This window comes from Pristis pectinata, chromosome 6 (assembly GCF_009764475.1).
Source record: "Pristis pectinata isolate sPriPec2 chromosome 6, sPriPec2.1.pri, whole genome shotgun sequence".
Classification (NCBI taxonomy): Eukaryota; Metazoa; Chordata; class Chondrichthyes; order Rhinopristiformes; family Pristidae; genus Pristis; species Pristis pectinata.
Window position 1 is genome coordinate 21,565,304 of NC_067410.1, and position 20,585 is coordinate 21,585,888.

At 37.6% G+C, this 20,585-nt stretch overlaps 1 protein-coding gene across 2 annotated transcripts in view; it reads right to left on the minus strand.

Moving 5' to 3' along the window:
- The window catches only part of ptpdc1a (protein tyrosine phosphatase domain containing 1a), a 112,035-nt gene that overhangs the window by 24,832 nt on the left and 66,618 nt on the right, over positions 1 to 20,585 (minus strand). For both annotated transcript variants that reach the window (XM_052018156.1, XM_052018157.1), the window contains exons 4-8: positions 16,186 to 16,357; positions 10,183 to 10,263; positions 8,548 to 8,666; positions 2,649 to 2,786; positions 638 to 1,956 (exon numbers count right to left, since the gene is read on the minus strand). In XM_052018156.1, coding sequence (XP_051874116.1) covers positions 638 to 1,956; positions 2,649 to 2,786; positions 8,548 to 8,666; positions 10,183 to 10,263; positions 16,186 to 16,357 — 1,829 coding nt within the window. The remainder of the gene's footprint in view (positions 1 to 637; positions 1,957 to 2,648; positions 2,787 to 8,547; positions 8,667 to 10,182; positions 10,264 to 16,185; positions 16,358 to 20,585) is intronic.

The window sequence follows — 20,585 nt, forward strand, 5'->3', positions numbered from 1 at the left end:
AGAAAGTGTTGTTATTATGGAAGGCTTTGGTCATTTTTGAAATGTTACCTGTTCCTAGAACTGGCAATAAATATCTTTTGTTCTGGCCATTAGTGGTTTAATTATCTGTAGCACTGTGTAATTACAACCTCCATGGACTTGCTTGGGCCATTAATTCATTTGCCCTCTATACATGCATCAATGTTTGTCCTGCAATAATGTAGCATGAAACTGGAAATCATAAACCACAAGCCTGAATCTCAAATGGGTTCTATACTTGCCACATCTTCACAGTTCAAAGAAGAAATGAAACATTAGTTTCACAGTTAGCAATAGAAACTGAGAAGTACAAGCTAAAGATTTCTACCATCAGAATGCTGTAAAGGCAGTTAGAGGTTTGGTGCTGTGGGCATTTGATAATGGTGATTGTGCGCCCTGGATTTATCATCACTATTTGGTTTCCTTTTTGGTGCTACTGAGCAATGACGAGTAGGATGGATGTGTTGGTAAGAGACTGTATTGAATTGAAAGTGTGGTTGATATTTAGGAAGTCAAGGGATAGGCATTGGTCACTGAAATTACATCAAATTAGTTTATACACCAATTGCTAATCTTCTATTTGAGTTTCATAATATAAACATTTTGCAAAATAACTCACTTGCCAGGTTTCAACTTTATCTATGAGATCTTCATCAAAATCCATGCAAAATGCCAGAGCTTTTCCTGCTGCTAATCTTCTTCCTTCAACGCTCAATTCTGAGTGTAAAGTAATATGTGGAATACCTTCATTGGAGCTGTTAGATTTTCTTTCTTCATCCCCAATCAGAAACACATTCTTATAAATTTCTGAGGTTTTATCTGTAGTTTTTTTGCAGAGTGAAGAAAGGGAAATATTTTCCTTAGTTGCACTGGCATTCTGTTTACTGGGTGTGTTTACCTTGGTACATTCCTCCTCATTAATGTTATTAGTACCATGAGAAGAAGAGATAACTGTATCAGGTGTCTCAGATATCAAATATTTTAGTGCAGCAGCCGTAGTTGATGACCTTAAGGAAAATGTTCTATGGATCTCCTTTGGCAGTTTCCTCCTGAAAAAAAGAGGAGATTCTATTTTTTGGTCATTAGCATTACATGAATTTTGACATTCCCAGGGACTGGATTTTACAGTAATGGATGGACTTTGCTTAATAAGACATAGTTCTGGTACTTTCAAAACAGATGAGCTGATCTGGTTGGTGTCCATCGGTATTGGACTGGGTTGTCTGAGATTAAGCTGAGACAAACTTTGCTGATGGAAGTGGCCAGAGAAAGCATTTTGTGTAGGTGCTGTAAAAGGTGTCTCACTTTGCTCAGCAAAAAGTTCGGCTCTCTGAAGGTCTGACTCACTGTAGCTGAGGCGCTTTTTCAGATGGGACATGGGTTGAAGGAGGTCAGCATTACTGTGTTTCCAGAGAGGGTCGAATTCCTGCTCACTAACCAGTACTGAATCATTAGGAATAAGTTCTGCTGCAGATACCACAGTGTGTTCAAAATGATCCCCCATGTCGAAGCCTTGGCTATCTAATTCTTTATCCAGTTGAATTATGGCCAACTGTGAGACAGTCTTTTCAATTTCTGCTGAAAGATCAGGGATCTCAACATTGTCTTCCTCAATCAATTGCTTGTTTTCTGCAAAGTCCAGTAACAACTTACAAACCAAGTGAATTATTTTTGGCACATGTCTAAGTTGGCGGGCTTCATATCCATGGAGCAGGTGGCGCTGACGGATGAGATACTGAGAAACTGTAACAGCGTGCGCTCTTGGGTCACAGCAGGAAAATACATTTCGCAATGGAATTAGAAATTGGGAAAATTCCCGGACACACATCAACTGTCCACGGGTCTGAATTGCATTTGGTCTTTTAGCACGAACAAAGAGTATCGCTTGGTCTGCACTCATCCTTGTTGCATAGACCAGGTAGCAAGCTGTTAAGACTCCTAGGATGACATCAGGGAGTTTCAAAGTTAAATAATGTTATTCAGTAGAAAATCCTTCAATGACTCAGACTTGAAGTATAGAATAGCATGCCACATAAAGTTCTAGTTATTCAGAATAAACCATTTCTAAACCAAGAAATGAAAATAACAATTTAACATTAAATGGTGGAACTTCATAAAGACAGTTCCACTCTGTATAGAATGAGTAGAGAAAAACTGAAGATAAATCAGGCACAAAGGGGATTACATATCTCTTTATACCCAATGCATAAATAACAGCCAGAGGCCCACAGGTTGTCAACCCTGTCAGTCACAAGGGAAAATATATTCTGTTGAAACAAGGGAAGAAACTGAAGTTAAAATTTGACAATATACTACCTGTTGCCCCCAACACTCCCAAATTGGCTACTTGGATTACTGAGTTTTTCCATTAAGAATAATGTTCAAAGTTGGATCTTCTACTTATTGGGACCGAAGATAGATTATAGAAAAGATAAAGTTATACTGTGCTGTATTTATCCAGGCTGTTTGCCACTTACTTAAGTAAATAATTACTTCCACTGTAAACTTCAATTACTTTTTGGGGTTAGGAAACAATTCAATAAATGTTTATTTGATTTTATGTTGAATATTAGGGAAAAAATGCATCCAGAGAAAATAAGCGACACGAACAGTACCAGTTTATCTCTTACCTGTCCTTCCAAGTCCTGCATGACAGTGAATAGCCACTTTTCCCTCTTGTAGGGCAAAAGCTATAACTTTGACCATATCAAGGATAGTGGTGAGAGAAGCCACACCATAGTCCTTCCATCCAAAATTATAAAAATATACTGAAAATGTAAATTAGAAGGTATTTTAAGATGAGTAAATGTTAAATGTGGATAAGGTAATCAATTTGTTATTGAATGTTCATTTACATCAGAACAGAAATTTTCTTTCTAATTTTCTCACAGAGTAAGTTTTTGTTTTCAGATTGAATTTGAAGTCAAATGGAGAGGAATCCATGTGCTTTGACTTTGAAATGTAGTTACCTTTTAGACAGTGATGGAAATTATATTAATATTTGAATAAAAGTTATATCATTTGCACGAACATGTCCAAGATGTTGGTCATGTGGTGACAGGAAGCAGAGTAGTAGTTCACATGGAAATTGCATACAAAGGAAATTTATAGGAAGGGGGCAATTAAAGGATATCAAATAAAGGCACTGAAAGCTTTTGGAAAACTCGGAAAGTGCCACATTTTCACAAGGTTAAACAATAAAGGAACTAAATAGTAACAGGCAAAAACAAAGGAAATGGGAATTTGGGGTGCACAGACAAATCTAAAAGCAAATGTAACAGCAGACCGACATCCATCCCCTATTCAATGATTGCTAAATAATTTGTGGTGATGATGTACCATTGAAAATTGATCTTTGTGCTCCATCACAACATCATCAGCATTACAGCATGCCAGAAAGGAAATGGAGTTAATTCTTAAGCATCAGCTGAGTGTTACTATAATTTTTAGCATAGGGTCTGCCCCATACTGGACCATGATAGGCACTGGAGTCCATGTAATATATGTCACAGGCCTAGACCTGGTTCTCTGGAGGGTCACTATTGACGATCAACATATAACTGTGTCCTGGGCAGATACTGTGATGGCTACAACAAATTACAATCCACAGAGCTCAAGGAATTCAATTTCCTACAAAAACGCACCAAAATGATGCATCACATGATGCTGAAGGTGTGTAATTTTCATGCATTCACCTCATGCCAGGTTGAGCACTTAGACAGCAGCAATCATGATGCTTCCTCCATTAGCTCACCTTCAGTGAGAGTAATTTCTGACTCCTAAGAACCAGATGGAACCAACCTGAACTAATTTACATCATGCCTGAACCTCACCAAATCCTATCATAGTGGAAGTTGTACAGATATGGAGCACAGAATCTTTTCACTGACCCTAACACCCTGGCTGAAGAAAAGGAGTCCAGAGAAGATGTCCTGACCACCTGGGAGCTCAGGAAGCTACCAATGGTCAATGTGGAGTGCTAGTGAGAGAAATTAGTAGCAAGGATGCAGCCCAGTGCCAGAAATTTTTTAATAACCTCACTCTTCTGGTCTAGCTCAGTTGTTGTCTTCTTCACATGTACCATTCTCATTTCAGACAGCCAAGTAGTAACCCTGGACAAGACCTGGCTGAAGGGTTGCCAGAGATAGAAGATAACACTATAATCACCACTTTTGAAACTTGTATCCTTCAGTACAGATGCTGGCAATTCATGTACAGTTGAGGATAGTTAGGAGGTGGAATCCACAAGTGGTGACTCACCAGGAACATGGTCTGCAACCAGGCTAAGAAAAAACAGGATAGCTTATATGTCAATGCATATATGATGCATATTGAAAGATTGGGACACGGTCAGCCTGCCTGCAAACCTGCTTGGTATGTCACGGTGTCTGGGGGAATCCAGCTCTATTCTTACACATAGTTTCGTGCAAAAGCTAGGATTATACTTTCTAGCACAGAGAGACATTTAGGGAAGAATTATCATTATGTAACATATAGAAGGGCTACGAAGAATAAGGAACAATCAAAAGTGAAAATATTTTAAATTGCGGGGGGGGGCAATATCAGATGGCAGTGATGAACTAGAATCAAAGAATGGCAAACAAAGCTGCAATAGAATAATAAACTACCTTTAAAAAGATGGCTTAAGTACAGCCTGGGTAGATTTTTATAAGGGAAAAAGTTAGGACAAGTCAAAACTGCAGGGGCTGTGAATCTGAAAGAAAAGCAGAAAAGCCTGCAAATACTCTGTAGGTCAGGCTACATCTGCAGATAGGCAAAACAGGGTTAACATTTTAGATTGTTGACCGACTATTGTAGATTTAGAAATCAAACATCTATTAAGTTGCAGAAATGGGGATAGAATGGAGAAAACAAATGGAAAGTCCGTGATGGGGGAGACCAAGGGAGACTGAGTGACACATGTGGTCATGGTGCTAACTAAGAAAGGACAGTGAAGGCTTATTATACACAGCTGATGTGTCTGGAAGAAAATAAATAGGAGATGAATGAGGATTAGGTAGAGAAAAAAAAACTGCTGGAATTGTAAGATATGAAACACTGGAGATTCTGAAAATCCAAAATAAAAGAGAACACTGGAGATAGTAAGTCACTCCAATATCATCTGTGGAGAGACAAAAACAGAGTTAACAATACAGGTTTATGTCCTTTAGAACTGGCTATTTTTGCACAAACTGAAAAGATTGGTTATCTGAAAATGTTGAATTCCTCACCCAGCTCCGAGAGCTTTTTATGTACCAAGTAAGAAGATGAAGTGCTGGTCCTTCAGCTTAAAGCTGGGCTTTGTTGGCTCTGTCCAAAAGAAGCAATAATACACTTGTACTTCCTCTAATTTAGTGGTCATCACAATCTGGTCTCATGTACATTGGGAAAACCAAACAGATTGGATGACCACTTTGCAGAGCAGTTCTGTAAGGGTGACCCAAAACTTCCAATTGCCTGTCACTTTAATTCTCCAACCCACTCCATCTCAGTGAAAGAAACCAAAAACAGAGGTCAAAATGGGAATGGCACGAAGAATTAAAATGACTGGCAACTGGAACTCCAGCACTGAATTCAATAATTTAAGATACCCAGTCTTTCCACTTTGTATCAGAACTGCCTAGCTCTGTTGATTAGACATCAACCTGTAATGCCACCTCCATTTTCCTCTCCCAGAGGTGCCTACTTACCTGCTGAATACGTCCATCACTTATTTGAAATTTCCAGCAACTGCAGTGTTCTGCATCTCGGTTCATGCACCCTTTTCCTCTCCTCCCTATTGTCATTAATTTCCTATTTACATCACCTCCAGAAAGATCAGCTGTGATTATGAAGCCTTCAGACCCTCTCTCCACTGACACCACCTGTATCATTCAATCATCTTGGTATCTACCTAATCATAGGCATTCCCTTTGTTCTCTTCACCCATCCTCTTTTCTGTAATTTAAAATATATTTGATTTCTAACTTTTCCTACCTTTCCCTTCTATCAGTACAAGGAGGATGCCAACTATTTGTTTTCATTAGCATTGGACAGACTTGGTCAGCTTACATTACAAGCTGCTCAAACTGAGTAAATAGCTGACAACAACTGTTTCTTCAGCCAGGACTGAAATCAACACCCCTCAGGAAGTGTTATCTCACCACCCAAGTCCATTGCTGCAAAATTAAACTTCAAAATATATAGATCAGCCAGCTCCTATGTGCCTATCTTATGTACGATATCCTAACCTCAAAGAATATAAATATTTTCAGAGAGATATTGCGTCTACTGAACAGTGGCAGACACTCTGAATGCAGACATACAGTACTGTAAAACAGAAGAATCACTGTGGTCGGGAAGACAGGTTCATAATAGATGCAGAGATACAAAGCTGCCAGCTGTTTACTTTGATCCAGTTTGGTAATGTTATACTCATCTGGATTATGTCATGTCTATATTAAGCAACTATCAAGATAAATTAAATAACCTGATTCTCGACTTCCCTCTCATCAGGTAGGTTTGCACTTTGAACCACTTTAATTTTGAACAGTGGACACATTGGAAAAGTTGGTGTGTCCTCCTCAAGTAAAGTTGTTAAATGATTGATAAAAGGGTTCAAAATCGTGAAGGACTTAGACAAAATATATAACGGGAATTTGTAATCATAGACAGAAGGGCCAAAAACTAGAGAATGTACATTTTAGATGATTGGCTAAAGAACCAAAAGAGAGATGAGGAAAATCTTTCATGCTGCAATAGACAGGTGAGGTAAATGACGAAGAATGTGGCAGATGGTTTATATTGTGCAAAAATTTGAAGTTTTCCTCATGAAATCGATAAGCAAAAAGCAGATTTTATTTTAAAGATGGGTAAGATGCTAGGAATAATTGGTAGTCAAAGTGACCTTGGTGTCCTTATGCATGAATCATAAAAAGTTAACGTGCATTTTCTGCAACCTTGGGGTTCAGGAACATAGTTTCCCTAAAAGTGGCAACGCAGGTAGTAGATAGGGTAGTGAATAAGGCATATGGCATGCTTGTCTTCATAGGTAGGGGCATTGAATATAGAAGATGGGACGTTATGTTGCACTTGGAGTACCGTGTAAAGTTCTGGTCGCCACACAACAGGAAGGATACAATTGCACTGCAGAGGTTTGCAGAGGGTATTCACCAGTATATTGCCTGGATTGAAGGACTTTAATGATGGGGAGAGATTGGACAGGCTGGGTACATTTTCTCTAGAACAAAGGAGACTGAGGGATGACTTGATAAAGGAATATAAACTTACAATAGGAATAGATAGGGTAGGTAGTCAGAATCTTTTTCCTGTGGTAGGGATATCAAAAACAAGAGGGCACAGGTTTAAGGTGAGAGAAAGGAGTTTTAAAGAGAAGTTAAGGGCAAGTCTTTTTGTAGTGGTTGATATCTGGAGTTCGCTGCCAGATGAGGTGGTGGAGTCAGTTGCAATCATTAAATTTAAGCAGGCACTTAAATAGGCAAGGCATAGGGGATTCATGTAGATGGGCTAAAAGTTCAGCATGGACATGGTGGGCCAAAGGGCCTGTTTCTGTTCTGTACAACTCTTTGACTCTATATTCAGTAAGACATTAAGAAAGCAAATTATAAGTTAATTAGAAAAGTAATTATAAAAGAAGATTTATTGCAATTAATATAGAGTCTTCAAGAGATCACACCTGAGAAACTGCACTCTAGGGGCTGAGTTACTGAGTAAAATCAAGAGAGAGACCACCAGATTTATGAAGATTGCATGATGCATGCGTTAATAAAGGAAGTGTGAATCAAGGTAGGCAATCAGTCATGATGCTGAATGATGGAAAAGGCTTGGAGTGGAATGGCCAACTCCTACTTTTTATAAAATTTTGCATTAGGACTTTAGAAAAATCTTGTGGAGAAGAAACTGTTGATAGCTTTCCCACTGCTGTGCAAGGCATTGATTGTAGCTTAACATCTCCACAAGGCATTTTCACATCACTGATGAACTACAAATTAATTGAAGCCAGGTGGTGCACCCTAATGGGTGCCAGAAAGGTCAAGTCTGTAGTAATATTTACCAAAAGTGCTGCAATCTTAAATGTTGATTCCATTTGCTGTAATTGATAGCATATGACAGTGATAGCCCCCTGCTTAGCTCAAGCCTTCAACATACTAGCTACCTAAAATCTACTGCCTTCCTAGTGTTCGTGACGTATTGATCAAGATTTTATTTCAAGTGACATTTTACAATCAGTAACAAACTAAAAGGAGACTTAAAGAGGAAAGCTAATTCCATAAACCAAAAGGATTAAAGCATTTTAAAAATATTACTAACCCCAGAAAAATATGTATCCACAACATTAATAATATGTTTAGCATTAAAATTAAAAATAATTTCCAGCTTACACTGTTTCATTTTATCTGTAGACTATAAACCAGCATCTGCAGTCTTTTGTTTCTCTTTCAAACGAATCATTAAGTCTTGCACTTGACTACAAACCAGCACAAATCAATAGGAATTCTTTTAATTATGAACGAACAACAGGAGACTTACTTCCAGCCTCCATGAATACCTCTGGTAGGTAAGTAAAGCCACTCTCCATCTCCAAGGGATTACCACAGCGTGCATGTTCCCCAGGACGCTGAAGGTTAATTACTGTCTTTATGCCATGCCTGAAGTAGGGAGTTAATTGAAACACCAGACAAGTTACTAAAACTGAAAATGTTATGATCAAATTTATGTTAAATAAATATACAAAATTGTGTTCACAATTTATTCTAAAAATATCACATTAGTGTAGAATTTGAGAACCACAAAACCTCTAAACCATTCACCCTCAAAATGAGATATAAATTTTTTAAATTTTTAAAAATTTTTTAATTTAAATTTTATTTACAGCATAGTAACAGGCCCTTCCAGCCCAGTGAGTCCGCGCCGCCCATTTTAAACCCAAATTAACCTACCTGTACGTCTTTGCAATGTGGGAGGAAACTGGAGCACCCGGAGGAAACCCACGCAGACATGGGAAAACGTACAAACTCCTTACAGACAGCGACAGGAATCGAACCCCGATCACTGGCGCTGTAATAGCGTCGCGCTAACCGCTACGCTACCATGCCATTCATATTGTAATTCAGGTGCTGACTTTAAATTGTGTTTGGAAATGTAGCAAATTTATCACAAATTCGTGCAGTCATTAAGGCAAGGTCAAATACCAGAGGAGAGCAGACCTGCTGGATTTCCATAAGTGTGCCTGTACTAATAATCCAAAGTAACAAGCCTTATGAAAGGAAAGGAAATTCTATACATCTTGGTGACATTTTGAAATTACATATTGAAGAAAAACTAAACCTGTGCTTCAATAATTTTCACAATGATTATGGTAACATCAGTAAGTTTAAAGAAATGAAATCCAGCACAAACATAACCATCTATATTTAGAGGCAGGCAATTTATATCATAAAGGTAATCCCTTAAAATTAACACTTCCACCTAAACATGGTTCAAATTGCTTGTAGCAAAATATGTGCAATATTAAACTTCTGATGAAAGATCGACATCTGAAACGTAAAGCAATCTTTTTTTCTTTATAGGTGTTGACATCTGCTTTATATTCCAAGTATACATTTCTGCTTTATATTTTCATTACTCTCATTTCCCTATTTCTAAATACTTTGAGTTTAGCATGAAGATTTTCAATGAACTAAGATATTTTAAAAATAAAAACAGGCATTAATTTATTCACAAATATTGCTCATGCAAAGTGGGTACTTATTGTTCTGAGAGAAATGATTCATTGCATTACACACTGTCCGCAAGTTTTTTTGCAACAACATGCCTATTTCTACTGCTGATTGCAGCATGAGGAATTTAGCCTCCCAAAAAATTATTACTAATTCAGTTGCTGTATGTGATGAATACAAAGTGGATTCATATATAGAGATCTACTGCTTAGGCTGGACTGTCTACTTAGCATTAATTGTGCAAAATGTTTGGGCAATGTGGGAATTGGGTGCATGTCCCTTTGATTAAACAGCCTTAAGAAAAGCAACTTAGTGCAAAGGAATGAATGATTACAGGCCTTTTGGAATAAACTATAGAATATATTATTCCTTACAGAAAAGCACAACGAATTGGGGAGAAAAGCTCCTCCTTAAAAACTGCATAGTTGAAACATTAAAAAGGTACCTTTTAAATTGTTCAATAATCCCATATTTTTCAATAATTTCAGTGGAGGGACGAGCCATTGCCAATATGTTGTCCGTAATCCTGTAATTAAAAAATTTAGACAACAATTAGTTACTAAAAGGCAACAATTCAACAAGCTGCATATTATTTGTAAAAAACTCAGCAAATCACCAACAACTAGATTTACTCACAAAGAGGATATACATTTCATTAATAACAATACTTATAAGTTTTTTAAAATATTGAGCAAATGAACTACTATGCTTTTAAGAGAGTTACATAAGAAAGACTAAGATAATATAACAGCATAAGCCATGACCAAGTGAAGCAGTATTTGAACTAGCCATCGTGTTAAGTTTCAAGCTTCGTCCAAAACTTTGAGTATCTTTCTGCATACTCAGGCATCCTTCCTTTCAAAAGAGCAAATGATCACATACAATTGGCATATACAGTAGTTATGGTTCCCTCTCCTGAGGAACTTGTGCATTAAGCTCAGGGGTAGGAGTGGTGGGGGCAGAATTACTCAGCAGAATGGAGATCATTCAAGTGAGTCAATTCTTTAGCCTTCATTTTCATTTTATTAGGTTGACTCCGCCTATCTCCTGATGCTAACAAAAGTAAAATCTTACTCAATGCTATTTCTGAAGGCAGTGGAGAAGGAAACAAGGTACTTATTACAGAGAAAACAATACCCCTCAAGTAAGATTATCATTTGGTGCCAGAATTAAAATGTGATAATTTGATACTAATCTGCCATCACATCAAAAGCTTTTATTAACAGCCTACCATGAGTTCTATTGATCTGATGGTTAAATACAGTGGAAATACAAGCTGCAATCATGCATTATAAGATGTTGAAATACTGACTTAATCAACTTCTTTTAATAATTACTAAAGTTATAAAACATTGAAACCCAGCTTTTTTCTTCAGAGATAGTCTGAATTTCATAAGAAAACAGAAGTAATTGGCCATTCAGCCCCTCGTGCCTACTAAACCATTCAATGTTAATGGCTGATCTTGTATCTCAGTACCACCATCCTGCACAAACCTTATATCCCTTAATTCCCTTAGAATTTAAAAATCTATCTGTGTTTTGAATATACCCAGCAAATAGCCTCCAATGCCGTTCTGGGGAAGGAATTCCACAGATTCAATAACCTTTTAGTAAAGGAATTTTTCTAGAGAAACAAAGGACTGCAGATGCTGGAATATCTAGATGAAAAAAACTATGATGCTGGAGGAACTCAGCAGGCCAGGCAGCATCTGGGGAGAAAAGCAAGCTGTCAACATGTCAGGTCAGGACCCCTCTTTGGGACTGAAGATAGGAATCTCTGCTCTGCATGGCCGACTCCTTAGTTTGAGACTGTGACCCCTGGTCCTAGACACCTCACCCAAGAAATCTTTATGTTTCTTTGAAAGTTCAGGCCTAGGTAAATTTTCCTCAGATGACAAACTCACCATCACAGGAATCAATCTGATGAGGATTCACTGTACTCTCTCATTCGCAGTATATCCAGACTCGTACACAATATTCCAGATGTGGTCTCACCAAGATTCCAATAATTTGGAGCAAGGAATCTCTACTCATATACTCAAATCCTGTTGCAATGAAGACCAACCTACCATTTGCCTTCTTAATGCCCTGCTGAATCAGCAGTGATTGTCTCTGAACACAAACATTTTTCAATATCTCACTATTTAAAAAAAAATCACTACCATTCTGACCAAAATGTTAATTTAGCAAATATCAATCAGATAATGGTCAGAAATTCAAGCTTTCTTCTCATGTTTTGTGGCATTACTTGAACCATTTGACTTAATTATGTTTTTATTACTCCATTATATTATAAAACTTTATTCAAGTTTTATGTCTTTGCATCACTTCTAACAAGGACCTTAAAATATATGACAGGAAAACTGACAGTGTTTATAATATTGTTAACAGTGAGGATGATAGATGAAGGCTACAGGATGACACAGATAAGTTGGTTAGAGCAACGGCAGATGGAATTTAATCCTGATAGGTGTGAGGTAATGACGGTAGTAATAATGGTAGGCCATATACCTCAGGAGTAAGACCTTAAGGAGGATTGAGGAACAGAGTGACCTCCATGAACAAAGTCAAGGATCCCTGAAGTGGCAACATAGGTAGATAAGAAGGCACACTGGATACTTTCCTTCATTAGTTGGGCACAGAATATATGACCAGGGAGATTATGTTACATTACAAAACATTGGTTAGGCCACAAATAGAGCACTGTGTACAATTCTGATCACCACACTATAAGAAGGATGTGATTCCACTGGCGAGGGTGCAGAAAAGATTCACCAAGATGTTACTGCTACGAAGTGCTTCAGTCATCAGGACAGACTGGATAGGCTGTGTTTCTTTTCCTTGGAGCAGAGTAGGCTGAAGGGGGACCTGTTAGGTGTATTCAAAATTATGAGAAGTATGTACAGGGTAGACTGTATGAGGAGAACAGACATCTAAAACTAGGGGGCACAGGTTTAGGATAACACTGAGGCTTTCAGAGGAGTTCTGAAGAACATGTTCCCTCAGAGGGTGATTGACATTTGGAAGACACTGCCTGAGTGGGTGGTGAAGGCAGGCACACTCAAACATTAAAAGTATCTAGACAAGTACTTGAATCACCACAGCTTATAAAACTATGGACCAAGTGCAGGTTAATGGGATTGGTATATATAGGTTCTCGATGGTTGACATAGTCAAAGGTCTGTTTCTGTGCTGTGTGGCTCTATGACTCTATATGTACATAGCAAAAGGTCAATTACAGACAAAGGCCAGGGTTGAAATTACAGTATGACTGCATTAAAAATAAGAAAAAAAAACACTCTCATATTCAGTACTATTCAATTACACCATTGTCTGGATCTTCATTCACGCAAGTAGTGGAATAAAAAATGCAGGTATGGTAACCGAGTGATGTGTTAACACCATTACAAAAAACAGACGTTTGAATTCATTGGCATAAGAACAAATGTGTATTTTGTGCTGGAGAGTAGACATATCTTGTAGATGGCAATGTATACAAAGGCTGCAGCACTAAAGGAATTCATGCATCTTCATTTCTTTCTCTTACCGATGTTTATACAATTCTCTTTTGAAGGCTGCTTATGAATCAACATCTACTATCCTAATCAGACAGTACATTCCAATTTCAAAACATTTCTTTCTCCCTGTTGTGTATATCCAATCTCCTCTGAAATGCATCAAATCTAATTACTTCAACTGCTCCCCATCATGGTAAGTTCTACATTCTCATCGATGTTTAGATAAAGAAGTTTCTTCTAAGTTCCCTGTGGGATTCTTGGTAACTCTCTTATATAGAAGGCTCTAATTATGATTTTCCCCAGATACAGAAAAATTGCCTCTGAATTAGTTCAACAATTTTAATGGCCTTCATGAGATCATCATTAGGCCTTCTTAAGAGATCAAAAACGTTCATTCTTTACTGAATTGGAATCCTGAGGATAACTGAACTGACACATTAACTGTTTTCTTCTCCACACGTTCTGCCAGACCTTCTGCATAAAGCAGGCATTTTCTGCTTTTATGGATGCTGAAAAAATCTGCTTTTAAGAAATTGGCTATGTATGGTTAATTCCATGCAAGTGGCCTTTAAGAGTTATTTGGGTTGTTAATCTGGGTTTTGCCCCCAAAAATGTGCACCATTGACCTATAAAATTTTCTGAGCTTTCCTCCAGCTTCCTGAGTACATCCGACTACATGTAAACCTTTATCCTTTGAACTATTCCAGTAAATCTCTTCTGTACTCTCACCAAAGCCATTAAACCTTTCAAAGTTTGTAGAGATATTGACCCAAAATTTGAAATAATAACAAGAAGGATAACAGTGCTCACCATTATAATGGAAGAAATTCAACAGCAATTTCTGGTGCATCCCAATCAAAGTTAAATGTGGAAATCAAAAAATTACTGCAAATGATTCCTGCTCCACCTTCCAAGCAGTTAGCTGCAGTCTTTTCCTTGATAATCATTGCAGAATTTGCAAGCTGGCACAACTTAAACATTTAATGAACTATCCTTAGGTTAAAAAGACAATGACAGCAATACTTACCTGGCCCCAATGGCTGAAATTGCCACCTGATTTCTCTACACTTTGCTTATCTTGTCTGGATGTGTTGGTTCTATCTTCATGACCTGAAGCTACCTACACTCCAGCTATGTGTTCTGAGCAGTGGTAAGTCCTTCAGCAGCATATTGAGGATGACCTGCTTCTTAAAACTTTTCCAGACACAAGAGATTCTACAGATGCTGGAATCTGGAGCAACACACACAAAATGCTGGAGGAACTCAGCAGGTCATGCAGCATCTATGGAGGGAAATAAACAGTCGACGTTTCGGGTCGAGACCCTGCATCAGGACTGCCATGCCCAGCTTTCTTGGCCATCAAAGATGAGCCATTATTTACAGTAAAAAAAAATCTGACAGATATTTAAAACCTCTAAATATGAAAAAATAAAAAACAAAGATTTTAAAAACAATTGGATTGTTTTTAATTAAACCAATATGTTTTTTAAAAAGTATATCTTCCCCTTTGCCTTATAATCACAGCTCTACAAACCCCATGGAAATTAATATGGTCTCAATCGTATGCCATGGAGCTGAGAGACAATTCCCCAGAAAAATGTTGTGGATTCTCACTATGGTGAGGCTGGTATTGGCCTCTGGGACAACTGATAGATGCAATCTTAAGTTCAGGACTTCAACATCCAACAATTCATGCACTTAAGTCCCAGATTTGCTTCCATTTAAATGGCCAAAAAAAAGAACCTGCGAGAACCTGAGCAATGGCAAGGTTCCAGGAAGTATTGTGCCTCAATGAATGTGCTATAACTGCCATTTATTTGATAACAGCATTGACCTTCAACAGCTTACAGCACAAATATATCCTGAAGTGAAGAATGAATGAACAAGTCCAACAAAAGAGCTCATAGTGCAAAATGCTGCTCCGACAAATTCTAGGCCAGTATTTTTAAACAAATTACTAAATATCAGTTCAACATCATGAAATATGCATGTTGTATCTAAAATGGAACAGAGACCATGCAATCATATAGAGCATTATTTGACCTCAAGACACCCTGGCAGGTTTTAGTCAAGAAAGTACTTCTCTGATGCTTCGCCACTGTAAGAAACAGCAATCACTGCACACAGCAAGTTCCTGCAAATAACAATGTGATAATGACCAGAAAACCTGTTTCAAAGATGTTAACTGAAGGATAACTATTGGCTAGACTACTGAGGATAATTCCTCTGCCACTCTTTGAAATATGAAATCCACCTGAAGGAGTAGACAGGACCTGGGTTTTACTGCTTTCCTTAAAATGGCACTTCTGACAGTGCAGCATACCCACACTAATACAGTGGGAGTGGCATCCTGGATTCTTGTTCTCAAATTCCTGGAGAATGATTTGAAACCAAAACATTCAGGGTCAGGCTATAAAGAGGAAACACTGAAATGAAAATTTATTTTACAAAAAACATGCAATAAAATTAACACAGCCATCTTACTTTTCATTCATTTATATCACTGATTGTTTTCTAAAGTGAAATTTTAAATATACATATGAAGAGCATTCTTACAATTTACTTCAAATTGCAAACAGTGACACTCTAAGATCTACATAAAAAACAATTAATATGCATCTTAATAACCAAATAAAACAAACTTCTGAATATAAATGCTTCTGACCAAATCTAAAGTTTTAAATATTTGAATATTAATCTCTTTTGTTACATAGAAATTTTTATAAACCACAAAATATAGTTTTAAAAGGCTAGTCATCAAAATGCACAAAAATTATAATTCATTTATTTTTGCTTACACAGCAAACTACGTTTGTCACAACAATGCTGCTTCAAATAAATGTATTAAAATTTACTGCTATAAAAGGTCTTATTTGTATAGGAGTGTGTTGAAGTGTATCTTTAAAAATAAAGAAACTAATAAATAATACCATGAAGAGTATAAGCCTTTAAGAGCTTGTTCCTCTTCACTCCATCGGGATGGATTCTCATACTTGCATGCTCGACCACCACATGCCATTGAGCACTGCATATGACCAGGGATAACATGTCGTAATCGCTCTCCCACTTTAGTATACTTGGCTGTTGGGCGTCTCATACTGCCTAAGATAATGGAGCAGAGGTAATCAGGCAAATTTCAAATATAAAAAACAATGCAACCTCTAAAAATGTGTTTATACAATGCATACATTCTCAAAAATGATTGAATTAGAAATATTTTTATGGTGAATGTACATCATTTGAAGAGACAGAAATCAGAATATCAAAGGACATATAGTAAAACTCCGATAATCTAGCATGCGTGGGAATTTTGTGGTGCAGGAGATTTTCCAGATTATTGGATGTTATTCCCTATTGTGTCCCCAACACACTTCTAATTTTTTTTTAAAAGTTGTTACACAGTATTATAATAAATTCCCCAGTGAATCCAATAAGTTTCAGGGGAGCATGAGAAATATCACCTTGTGGGCCAGATGCCAAATTATTGGGATTTCTGAATAGTTGGATAGTGGTTTATCAGAGTTTTACTGTAATTGGCAAGGTTACAAGCAAAGATCAAAAAAGTCACAAGATTAATTTTTAAAAATAGAATTAGTACTGTTACAAATCTACAAACTCACAATACTGGTCTAGAGGTGCGAGTCCACAGACCATTATTTCAAGCTTGTGCTCCCCACGACTTTTTGTCTAGTAAAATTTACAACATGTGTAAGTCTCAATTTCTTTGAAATATATGCCCTTTAATACTTAATTTAGGTCAGAGTTCAGAGGTAAAATTTACAAACAGCTATTTTACAGGTGCCAACTTGGTTTAAAAGATAAACAGTCTCAACCTCTATATCAGTCAAGAAAAATGAAATGGCGTATCCAGTAAAACTACAAACTCTGAAACAATGAAGAGTAATGAATTTAACAATGTTGTAGTTTTAAAATTATGCACATTTCTACATTGTTGAAAATCTATATCATAGCATCATTTACTTTTTCTTGGCGACAAGGTGGTTTTGGCCTCTTCAATGCTAACTGAAGATACAGCAACCATAACCTGGTGAGTGGAAGATGAGAGCATCTCTATAGCTGAGCTGCGACGTCTATGCAAAGCCCGAACCAAGGTATCGGAAGCAGAATGTCTCCGACTCTGAATGAAGCTGCTCAAATACTCCACTGCAGAATGCCTTCTAGATGATCGCTGCATGGTGATGTGCTTCAAATACTCAAGATGTGAAATTGCCGGTGAACAAGAGTTGCTTGTGAAATCAACAATGTTGAATTACAATCTGATGATATTATGATACCAGTACATCAGCTCCTTTGGAGAGTCGATAGAGTTTCCATAGTAACAAACCGTGAGGCCAATTATGTTAGCCAATGGCTGCAACCTTCTATGCAGTGCTGCAGCTTGGGACAGTTACCATTCTAGTAATAGCCAATGAGTACCACAGTCGAATAGGAAAATTTTGCAGTGGCTTTGAAGCACATTCAGAAGCTTTACACTTCTACATACCAATATAACAAGTGAAGTAAAACTAATCATTATTCCCAGGTCCTTTATGTAATTTGAGTGCAATCAATGTTAAATACGTGTTTTACTCAAAATAAGCTAATTTCTTTAGACAAGGTAGCTCAGTCAAAAAAATGTATATGTTCTTTCAATTATTTAAACCTTTCTAAAACTGATTTCTGTTTATCCAGGCAGTACTGAAATTATGTTAATCTAAAATATGCATGCTGTCTGAATCAGAATGTATGAATGATGAAAGGACAAACTATTTCAATAAACCCAGTTTGAGAATAATTTTCCACCATTTTGAATCCTCTATCAAAAAACATATTCACACACAGATAACAGTATTTTATTGATATTGGACTAAATATCAATATGTGTGGCAGTCCTATGCTACATTCTTTTCATTAAATTCAAAGAAAATCTTACTGTATGCACGTAGACGTTTAAAGCAATTTGATTTGTTCCAGCATGTCTAAATGCACTCTAGACTGGTTTTATGAAAATATCATATATGTATTAGAGTTGAACCAATGACATATGATTTCTTGCTCTGGCAATTTGGGAGACAAGCAGCATTCACTTTTGTAACATTCGTAACCCCTCTTTAAGCAGTCTGTCAAAAGGTTAGGCTGTGTGTACATGACTGTTGAGTGCAAATGCAATGAGACAGAAGCTATTAAAAGGTCTTAGAAAACTACATAAGCATTTACCTAAGAAGGCAAAAACTCAGGAGCCTTCAACTGCCCAGATTATCTGAATAAGACCATGAAAGTAAAAATTATTGTGGAACTTTGACACCAACGTATTTAAAATTTGGAATGACTGCATGCCATAGGGCAATCTCAATCTTTCTCTCCACATATAATGAATTGGCACTTCAGCCTGCTGCTGCCAGTGAGTTCACACTTCATCCGTAAAATACATGAAGAAAAATTTTAGGGCTTTCTGTTTCATGTTCAGAATCCTACTTGCAGGTGCATTGTACCGTAATTCTTTATACCCATAGTTGTTCAAGCATGGGATACTGCCACTGGTGATTACTGAGACATATTACTATGTTACGGACTCAGTGAAAGTCCCTTTAAGATAGAGAGTGTGTGTGTTTGTGTGTGTGGGGCGTGCTTACGTCAATAGAAGATAAAGGACGTAATGACATTGTTGAAGAAGTTAGAAGAAGAAGAAGGAGAGAGAGAGAGAGAGAAGGGAGAGAGACACCAGCCTGCTAGTTTTCTCTATCGATGGATGAGAAACAATAACTGTGTTTGCCACTGAAATCCTTGTATGGAAGTTGGAAGTAATCCGGTGGAGTTCACTTTGTTGCTGACCTGTAGAAGGAAACAGGTACTTGTGTGTGAACGACCACGATCCGGATGCTTTTCGGGGTAAGGAAGTCACTACCGAGTAAACACTGAAGTGTCGTTTGGGTTCCATCGTGGAACATTTGGATTTCGTATTTACTCTCCCTGTGTTTCTCTACGTCTACGTCTACGTCTTATCTTCTGACAACGGTGGTTGTTGAAGAAGCCCTTGCTCATGTTTCACCTTATGGCTTGCCGAACTGAACTTTAAGAACCATTCCTGAACTAGGAGTTTTGGACTTTGCCACACACACACACGACGAGTTTAGTTTTGGGGTTAATGTTCAAGGTTTAACATTTTTGAATTCTAACATACTAACATTTTTACTTTTATTTTACGTATTATCATAAGTAGTGATTAATAAAATAGTTTTTAACACTGAATCATGCTCAGTGTGTTTCTTTTGTTGCTGGTTCGTGACAACTAAAGCTTTTAGGGAAAATTTTAATTAATATTTGAAACAAAGGAAAATCCAGTGGCAAAGAAAGTGCATTTGAGACTGTTGTCAGTTCTGGATTAAGTTAACAAGAAAGTCAGCAAAGGGACAGTGTGCTGACACTACACATCTAATTTGTGGAAAGGGATAGTGGAGTTTGGGAATTTGTTAGACCCAATTTATTGGTAAGTCTGTGAACTATTTTACATTAACTTCTATGTGTAAATAGGAAAAAAAAACAAAAAATAGTGAATGTCTGAGATATGTTGATATTTTCTGCAAAGCATGATAATTATTTGCACTTCTTGAAAACAGACCTGGCTAGGTGTCTAGTGTCCCAGTTTATGTCAGTCCACCTGACATCAGGTGGACCGACATAACCTAGCCAGGTTGTCCACAGAACTAAATGGCCAAAAATGCAAGAGGAATTCCTGTAAAATTGGTTCCAATGAACATGGAACCACTTATATCACATCAGTGGTGAGTAAAAAAATACTCTAGAAAGACATCTGACTAAAGGAAGGAAGCTGCCAGGGAGGTGCTTATTAGGGCATGAGAGCTCTGTATTAATGCGTGCACTTCTGGAAGCCCTGTACTGTGCCAAATGCTGCTTCCAGCTGTGAATGCAAAAGTTATCTTCATCAAAAATGGAAGAACCCCCATTTTATAGTACATTTCAGTCTGCAGTCCTGATGAAGGGTCTTGACCTGAAGTGTCGACTGTTGATTTCTCTCCACAGATGCTGCTTGACCCGCTGAGTTCCTCCAGCAGCTTGTTTTTTGCTCCAGATTCCAGCATCTGTGGTCTCTCCTGTTTCCCCATTTTACTAGTTGGGCTATTCTTGGCTTTTGCAATGTAGTGCAATGCACATCAAAACAGAGAGCCGCTGTGGCTGAGCAGGATCCCAACTCTGACAGCAGTACAGACACTTCGTCTGTTTATAGAATCAGAGTCACACAGCACAGAAACAGGCCCTTCAACCCACTACATCCATGCAGGCCATCAAGTACCCATCTATACTAATTCCA